The sequence below is a fragment of the Lissotriton vulgaris genome, chromosome 8, assembly GCF_964263255.1.
Source record: "Lissotriton vulgaris chromosome 8, aLisVul1.2, whole genome shotgun sequence".
NCBI classification, from domain to species: Eukaryota; Metazoa; Chordata; class Amphibia; order Caudata; family Salamandridae; genus Lissotriton; species Lissotriton vulgaris.
This window is the reverse complement of record NC_141696.1, coordinates 1323848242-1323858261: the sequence shown is the minus strand read 5'-3', so window position 1 is coordinate 1323858261 and position 10020 is coordinate 1323848242. Positions and strand designations below refer to the sequence as shown.

The window sequence follows — 10020 nt, the reverse complement described above, 5'->3', positions numbered from 1 at the left end:
CGTGCAAATCCATTCAACCGTTCGAGCTAAAAGTGAGTCCAACCGCCCTATGGAAATTAACATGGGAAAAACGCGTTTTGGGACCCCCCTTTTTTCTCAGCCCCCCCTCGACAAAACCCCCCCAAATTTTCAAGGGCTGCTCAGAAACAAAATGTGCCATTTTCCTGAAAATTTCAGCCGATTCCGTCCACAAACGCCAAAGTTATTAGACATAGAATTTTCAAAAATCCCATAGGGAATAAATCCTAACTATATATACCTACTGGCGATAGCCAGTAGGTAATATATATATATATATAAACATATATATATATATATATATACTAGCAACCCGTCCCGACCTTGTCCGGGAGCAATCAGGCTTCCCCGACCCCCGCCCCCCCAACATTGTCCAGCAGCCTAGGCCCCCGTCTGCCCCGTCCGCCCCGTCCCCCGCCTGCCCCGTCCCCCGCCTACCCCGACATTGTCCGTGGGTCCCCCGGCGCCTTACCTCAGCCGCCGCTCCTCCCCCGCGCTCCTCAGTTCACCGCTCCGCTGCTCCTTGCCGGTCGTCACCGCTCCTCCCGCCTGTCTGCCGGTCCTCACCGCCTGTCCGCCGCTGGTCACCGCTCTCCCTGTGCCATGTCCGCCGCTCCTCTTTGCGCTCCTGGACGCCGCTCCTCCCCGCGCTCCTGACGTCAGCACGCAGGTCGCGGCCGGCGCTACTTCGAAGGGACTACTTTTTTTTTTAAGGTACATTTTTTAAATAACGCATATTTTTATAGTTTATATAGCCTATGTCCATCTGCACACCCTGACGATTAAAATGATTTATCAATTGTGTGGATTGGCGCTGTGGTTCCCGAGTTTACCCGCCTCAAAGGTTCATAGTTCTTGCTTTATAATAGTAGTATAGATTTCCATGCAAATTCTCAAATAGGCTTCCTCTCAGGAAAAGACAAACAACGACTCGTAAGGGTGTCCTGTTGTTTATTCAATAAACAACAGGAAACACTTACGAGTCGTTGTTTGTCTTATCCTGAGAGCACACCTATTCGAGACTTTGCATGGAAATTAGTAATTGCCGGTTGACTCCGCTGGCGTTCCTTGCCACTCTTCACGGGTCCGTGAGGTCTGGAAGGAGTTTTCAGATGTTGAAAATATATATAATATACATATATATATATATATATATATATATATATATATATACACATATATATATATTTTATATATCATTTTAAATGTTGAACAAATGTTGAGCCAATTAAATTTCAATAATAATAAACATAATTTAATAAAATAAACTACACTTTTGAACGTTTTAAAAAAAGTATTTTTTCAAATTAATAATGTTAGCGAGGGTTAGTATAGTTTTAATTACTATTAAAAGTAAAATGTAAAATTAAAATTATTTTATTATTTGTTACACATTGAATTTGATGCCTCAATATGCTGTAAAATTGTATTTTTTATTTTTAGGTAATAATAAATATCTTACCAGAATTTACTTTTATATTATCCATTATGTTCTGTTATGTGAAAAGTACATGTAAAGCGCATATACACCAGAGGTTTCTTGGTGCTGCTTCCAATACAGTGGGCTGAACAGTTCTGGGGTGAATGACCATGTAAATCTTATTTGTTAGAAAGCCAAGTATTACAGAAAGTGCACCCCTGGGGTGCAACAGGAGAACTCTGCTATTAGAGAAGGGCTGCAGACATTTGTATGGCTCCCTTTTCAAATACCGATATGCACCGTCGCTGTCAGTGCTATCGTGGGAGGGTGTTCCCTTATTTGCACTGGGACATGATCCGATGTAAATGATGGGATCACTTTGACTCATTTGCATTGCCCGTATTACAGATGTCCTCAGGTAAAAAAGAAGGAAAGATTGAAAGGAAGAATAAAAGAAAAGAAAAGAGTTCTCAGTTACTCAGTAACCCCCATTCACTCATTCGTGTGTCCTAGCTCGGGGAGGACCTCTGGCACTTAGACTGGAAGTTTTAGTACTTCAGAGATGTACAGAATCCTCCATGCTGTCCTCAGAAAACCTCTCAACTGTTGTGACACACAGACCACCTTTGACATTTGCGTCTGTTTACCTGGACCCCAGATTTAGGACAAAAATGTTTAAAGAGATTTACATCCCTAAATATATGCGATTTGTTTCCGAACATTAAAAACTTTTCGAAACTTGTATCAGATAGCTAAACACAGCTGTCACCAGCAACTGGTCGCAGTGAAACAGTGTCCACAATCCGTAAAAGGGATTTTATGCAAACCAGAGTTGGTTGCTTCACTGTAAACTATGTAGAGCGCTTCTTACCTTTTGTATGTGACAAGTTCCAACCAATAGCAGCGGATGACGAGGTTTCTGCTAACCCGAGACAGTAAAACTGGATGGCGGTCTGCAGTTAACATTACAATCCCATAAACATTACTCAGCATTTTTAATGTGAAGCACATGGAATTTTACCGTGGACCTAAATACTCCACAAAGCATTGCAATGACTGTGTATCGCTGTGTTGGAAATAATACTGACAGAATAATGACCAGAATACTTTATTTTTAAAGCGTTATTTATTTTACATCAAAGCTGGAATCACGTGCTACATAGAGAAACCGCCTGTCTAAAGCATCGCAGATTATGTGAACTGTAAAACAGAAACAATATATAAAGACGTATTTGAGAAACTTGATTCAGCTCATACAAGTAACACTCCAGAGCCCAGCACTGATCCAGTCTCGTGAAACTTTTGTGGATTTCTGTAAGTTTCCCTGAAACAGAGTAGAGGCACTTCAAATTTGGATTTTCGAACGTGATAACTAAATAGCAGATTACTTTAAAACAAAAAAACATATTTGAGATTTAAATTACAATATGCAGGTCTAAAGCAACGATAATACACGAAGAACAGCAATAGAAATATTAAACAAATACAAATAGATATTGGCAATAAATAAAAAGCTATGGTTCTATTACTCCTTAAACAGAGGTTTGGGTTATTATTGATAGTTGAAGTGAAGATTAAAGCATTTTGAAGCCTCTGCGAAGAGCAAATTAATTTTATGCTGCAGTCTATGCTCATAAGCATGTTCTTCTTAACACAAGCAATGGCAAAGCCAATGGGTCTGGCTTTAACAGCCGAATGCATGTAAAACAGGCATTCCCAAATGCTGTTTAGCATGCACAAATATCTTTAAGCTACATTTTAAGGCCTGGCCTGTTGGCTTTGCCAATTCTGGGGTGAAAGTAGCAAAAATACTTATTTTTTAAAGAATATGTATAGGCGATAAAGAATTGAATGTGACAAACAGCGTGATGATCCAGAGGGCTTTACATTCATAAAATTGTCCCTAATCCATTCCATTCAAAGCACTTCCAGGAAGATGGAATGGCACACAAAATAGCCCATTGCATGAGGTGAAAGGGTCATGCTCTTCTGTGTGGAGATAAAGCCCACTCTATGTATGGTAACACTAACTGGCCAATACTATGCCTTGTTGTGTCAAGCCAGGCCTAAAAACGGGAGAATCACAGAGATGGCCAGAGGACAGTGAGCCCAAACCTAGACAGCACGGGCTTTTAGTTCATTAGGACTTTTCTTGCTCAGTTACACCCTCAGACCATTCTACTTGAGTGTCAAAAAGTGAGAGGGGTAGGAATAGCATTACGTAGGAATGTAATTGACAAAAAGTTGTCAACAAAAGGTTTGTTCCGTAAAAATCTAAAAAAAAAACGGGCTGTTTAGGTCGGCTTTATTGTGCTCTTTTTCAGTATGCTGTACCGGTCGAGGTTTCTGAGTGTGAGACCTTAGCGCAGGGACACCTTATCAGAAGTAACCAGGTGCTTTATAAGTGACTTATATAAAACCAGGTGCACCTGAGGTCTGAGACCTTTGCTTTCAAATGCTTCCCTTCAACAAACACAATTAACGAGGTTGATAAATTATTTCCCACGGAAACATTTGGAGCAATTTAAAGCGACATCTGGGACCCAGAGTGAACATATTAAAATTCTTTGGACGAACAAACTGTGCCTGTTGAACATTAGAAGTGACCCTGAATTGGTACGACAGCACTGTTCTGTGTTTTCTATTGATTCAACAGTGAACATGTGTACATAATTGGCAGACAGAATCTTCCTAAGTGTTCACAGGCCTGGGTTGACATACCCACTGCCATCATAGTAATGATATCACCACCCCTACACCATCTATTAACTGGGTGTAGCTCATCATCGTCTTATAGACTCAGTGCCATTTTTGTTCTAAGAAAATCAATGACAGTGGAAGCCCCATCAACAATCAGTCCAGGATTTGTAAAGCATGGCAAATCACCCGTAAGGGTCTCAAGGTGCTGAATTGTAGGCACAGGGAGATTAAGTCATTTGCCCAGAATCAGAGGATGTTGACGCCGACACCAAGACTCGAACCTGAATCCCACCGCTCTGAAATTGGTAGCTCGTGCCATTATGCCACATCCTCTCCCTTTGTTCCTCAAGATTATTATGCCTTATAAATGTTAAAGATTTTTCATCATGTTCTGCTAAACCCTGATGCTGCTAGACGAGGTAAGAGACTTTAAGTCCAGAATTTTATTCAGGACTCTATTTTTATAATCAGAAGCTACAAAATGAGATATGTTAGCCATAATCAGCATCTAACTGACTCCAACACTTTCTTGATACAGTCATTTTTTTCAGTGGTGCTTATACCCAGGAGAGAGGCAAGGACACTTGCATACGGAGAATGTCACTTGACTCAGAACCATCATCCCAAAGGGAACTGAATGAGTCTGCCATTCAGAAGTCATTAATAGTGGATTAACTGACTGCTAAAGCCCTTTTAACAGCCTGTGAAACTGTCACCCCAAAAAGTAACCATCCTGAGATCCAGTTCTTGACCCATATGGAAAATGATGCAGTAGATATTGAAAACACAAACAGTAATCCAAGACGGTAAAGTCTTTTGGCCCAGCTGGGCTGAAGGAAGTTTTCCCAACTCTCCTATCCCGACACCTATTGTAATAGTGACAAAGGATAGCACTTTGGCTGAAAGGATGGTATGAAGCATGTTCTCAGATTGGTCAAAAGACTGATCTTGCAACATCTACTGCAGTAAAGCAGAATTTCAGGAAGAGAGTGCTGAACAAAATGCCAGAGCTCTGGCCAAAAGCCACAGGTTTTGAAATCCAAGTCCAAAATATTCATCCATGGTTCAACAAATACACATATTTTCCACTGCAAAGCATGGGGTACACAACCAATAAACTGAACAAAAATTGGTTATGATAAGCATTAAACGTATTATACATTGAAACGACAGAGATTAAAACACTTTGCACTGCAGCAAGCATATTGGATATCTTAAGTATATGGTAAAATATCAAACACAAAAATATCGATCTTCAACAACATAGACATCAAGATGTAGACTTGTACAATATTATCAAATTAAGCATGGGAGATGGGTGTAGATTTAATATTCTAACTCCACATCTACTTGCAATGAAGATAATGTCAATACCTTTCAGTCAATATTGTTGCAGATCGATATTTATAAGCCACGCTAAACAACCTCTGTGGAAGAAGGAGAATTTCTCCTCGGTCATAACCAAGACATAATTCTCACTTAAAACCTTGGAACCACAAGTGTTCTTCTGTAAAGATGACCAGGTCCAAGGCACAGACATCACAAACAAATGGGGATAGAGGCAACCATTCACTAGGTCTGACTGTATTTTTTCGAGAAATGATGTTACAAAATTGTCATTGGAAAAAAGAATAGAAGTAACCTCCTCTGCCCAAGACAAATCTTTAGTGACTGAAATGTAGTCAGTTGACCTTGACTGAGCGGATCAAAACTGAAAAGTGAGTGAAAGAACATGATAAAAACCTTCCAATTCAATTAATGATTATGATCCGTTAAGAAACATGAGCAATATTCAATAGCAAATCCTCAGTAGTCGGCAGTGACCACCCTTCCTTTGACTGAACGGATCCAACTCAGAACACTAATGTCAGATTTTATGGGGCTAACCTCACTGTCGGAGCCCCCTGTGCTTCTTGTAGCACTGCACCAAACCCTAAATATGTTTTGGATTGAGGTGCCCAGTAAAGCAGGAGATGGGTTTCCAACAATTTAAGAAAAAGGCTGACTAAGTGCACTGGCTGTTGTGGATGTTTTCCTCTTTCAACAAGAGGAAGGAACTCTAAAGGCACATAACGGGAACTTTGGATTTCATGTAGTCAAGACGATGGTTCAAAATATTTATAATGAACTGAGCGCCAACAGTGTGCATACAGCTGTTCCGTATGATGAGACAACCTGCCAAATGGAACCATATGCTTCTACCAGTCAATCAATCAAATAAACTGATCATTGGATGGGCTTACAATTGAAACTGGTAGTCTCCTGTTAGTAGTGGAGGTGTTTGGTGAAGAAATGGAGAAACAGCTAGAGACAGACAAAGATCAAAGGAAAATAACGTTGGTCCTTGACCGAGAGTATAACTTGATATGAAGAAACAATTTTTAAGGGGCAGCGGCAGAGGAATGTGTTGGCATTTTTCAAGTACAGCACCAGCCTAAACTCCTCTAGCAACTACCTTGCTAGGAAGAATATGGTTCAAAATTACATTGTCCTGTTAGTCTGTACTCAAATCATCAAAAGTGTTTAGCTGGACACATTCAAAGATGAAAATGGACAGTTCTTGAAGCAGAAGGGACAGACAGAAGTTCCAAATCATACTAATTTCTCACAATATCAAGAGCCTGATCTCTATGTTTGATGGAGTCTTTGAATCTAGCCTACCATCAGCACATTGGCATGATTGAGAGGTAGACAATGATAAGCATATCTAAGTGGGCCTAAGAGAGTCTGAATGAGAACTGATGCTGTAAGGGAAAGCAGTGTTTCATATCTGAAAAAAAATCCTAAAGATGACAAGGACATGTGACAAGGAAAACAGATGTAACAGTAATTTTGGGTATCAAGGCCCAGCTGTATAGGTCCAACTATCCCACAGGCTACAACTCCCTCTCTGCTTTTATTGGCAGTGCAGCATGAGCTGCGGCTATTCTAATAAGCAGGGAATACACAAGCAACTTGCACAAGGCATGTTAAGTACTATATGTCCCACAATTTTCTTTTTCAATTATGACATTTATGTAATGCTACTGAAGTTTAAAAGGGTTTTTTTCTCACTTCCAGAATCCTAGAAATTCTAAAATGTCTCTGTCCTCAATGCCCCTGTCCCATGCCATGGCCTCCCATTCCATATTAGAACTCCCAATAGATTGTTCTGCATCAGAGCACAGTGGTGTCCTATGTTTGAGTAGTACAGGGTGTGTACAATAACAGGTGGGATAAGGGCTTTATTGTAAATCCATTCATCATCAGTAAAAATGCAATTTGCATGTAACTCAATGGTGAAAGAATTATTTAGCAGAAACACAGTGTTTAGCATGCCATACTTTTTAAACATTTTTCATTACTTATTGGAATGCAGAAAGAACTGAACACTTTAGCCATGTTCTTCTGTATTCTAATTCACAACTCTCTCCATCAAAATATTATGAGCCATTTATGAATAAGAGTCCACTTAATCTTTTGAAATCAATAGAACTACAAACATCAGAGTAGGATATTTTAGAAAATAATATTTTAGAGAAGAATATTTTAACAAGCTTTGTGCTTGTTTCTTTCAGGCGGTAGGATACAGAGTTGAAGATTTTAAAAGTATCACATGCCTTTACCACTTTTCCTCTGTCTAATAATTTACTTATATTGGTTTTATTAGATGATCTGTGATGCTACTAGTTGCACCTGGGTGATCTACAAATACTTGTTTAGTAATTGTAGAAGATAGGCAAGTAACGTAATTTGAATAATCGAAAGTAAACCAGAGAGTAGAGACAAGGCATCCATAGATGTTAGCTAAACTTACAGTAAGGAATTCTTTACGTTAAGAAACAACGTTTGTCATTCCTCATTCCTAGCTGTGATACACTTTTTAAAAAGACAATTGATTATTTATTTATTCCTTTTCGCTATTTCATTTTCGCGAATTAAAGTTTAGAATGAAGGCAGTGGCTAGATCTGGATTAGTAGAAATATGAGGCTCCTTTCCTACATAGTTAATGCAGGGAACCCTCAAACAAAATGAAAACACACATACTGAATTAATTCCATCCTATCTGATGAAGTACAAGACTCACTGCTCACGTTTTGGACGTGTTTCCATTTCATTTACTTAAATTTACTTAAATGGAATAGGAGACGAAAATATTAGAAGCAACTTGTCTTGAGCTCTTTTTTAGGCACACTTAGGCTGAATGAAACCATATGCTGAGGAAACTGAAGCTCACTGTGATAGGACAGTTTACCGCTCGGCTCACTGTCGGACTTGTCCCTTAAGCACATTTAGAAATGGTAAGCGGGAACAGAAACCCCCGGTGCACAGCAACTGCAAATTTAACAGGAAAAGCTCGCAGGATAAAAGAATAAACATATTTACAAGTTACCAAAGCCAGCTTCTATGCTCTTCCAATCTACAGCTGAGCAAACCATGAAAGAAACATGAAGAAACTGGCCAATATCACAGATGTGTGACATGGCAAAGTATGGGCTTAAAAGTGGGACCTTAGAAACCAAAGTGCCCCTTGAAGCAACCTCTCTCAAATCTTTGACATCACGCATTATTAAAACAACATGATGTTGAGGGACGCCAGTCACGCTAGGTAGGTCAGGATACAATCATTTTACTCAGAGGTTATTGCAACTAGGGATTCCCAGGTGATCCAGCCTCTACATTAGCCTAATGTACATTATTTGGAAGCACAGATCCCAGAAGAAGGTCTACTCCAATGAACTGCAAGGGATAAGCAGAGTAACAGTGGACTACCACAGAATTCATGGCTGAAGTGGGAACCCTAGAAGCCTTGCTTATTCAGCCATGTATGTGCTTCTAAACAGCCCCATACATACCATATTGGGTGCCATATATTCAGATGCCTTACATACTATGTTCATGCTCCACCCTGGCCACAGAGTTAGGTTTCTGAAATGCTCATCTAGCTGCCGCTGTGCTAATTACCAAAGCTATGCTGCAGCACAGCAATCATGTATTCATTGCAGTGCAGGCTAGAAGCAAAGTCCTGTCGCCAACCGGGGAGGCCTTCCTCCCTAAAACGATAACGTCCATAAGATGCAATCAAACAAGCTCTGCTGGTCCGGTTTATCGGGGTGGCCGGGAACTGCAAACACAATCACAACGCTCGTGGTGCTCCAGCTGAATATCCACCAGGGCAATGTTCTTGGTCCTCCCCTTTCTTTTGAGGTGTCCTGTCTCTGGGGTAAATTTCAATGCCTGCAAAATACAATGGAACAGAAGATTTATGTAAGCATCGCATGAAAAGGTATCATCTCAACACGTAAAATGTGTAACAAGATCACTTTCATCAATTACTTTAATACATCCCTTTCATCACTTTATGTAATAACATGGTTTTTGTCACCTCCTGTAATACATGGCTTGTCCTTACAGATGCACCATACCCTTAATGCAGGTATCCCAATGTGCTATTCCAGTTTCCCTACCAGGGATGCGTTGTATAAAGCAGAACATTAGTAAGAGCAAAAACTGTGGAATGAAGAGCTACTTTAAACTAATAATGACATTAATAGCAATTGTAAATCAGACAGCTGCACAACACCAAAAGGCTGCAGAAAGTCCAAATGTAACAGAGAGTGAATACAAAAAGCTGAGATGATGCTTGTTAGGATCACAATCAGATTGTCTCTATGTCATGTTTCCATATCATCTGTCTGTGAAGATTGCAGATCTATTACAAATAACTTGATTGTTAACCTAGCTCACAGAATGTGCTAGTACTAGCAGACATGCTGAAAAAACAGCTTCAGAACTATGCAGGTTACTATAGAGCAAGCTTTAAATATATATAAAACCGAGAGACAGTCGCCACCAGGTAGTTATAGTTAAGACTACGCTTCCTTAGGAAATTGAATTTTTG

General features: G+C 39.9%; 1 protein-coding gene across 1 annotated transcript in view; it reads right to left on the bottom strand.

The window, feature by feature from the left end:
* Positions 1–6104: 6104 nt before the first annotated feature.
* The window catches only part of PDGFD (platelet derived growth factor D), a 1094719-nt gene continuing 1090803 nt past the window's right edge, over positions 6105–10020 (bottom strand). Inside the window, exon 7 of the mRNA XM_086935262.1 lies at positions 6105–9356. Within this exon, the coding sequence (XP_086791388.1) occupies positions 9225–9356 (132 nt within the window). The 3' untranslated portion in view covers positions 6105–9224. The remainder of the gene's footprint in view (positions 9357–10020) is intronic.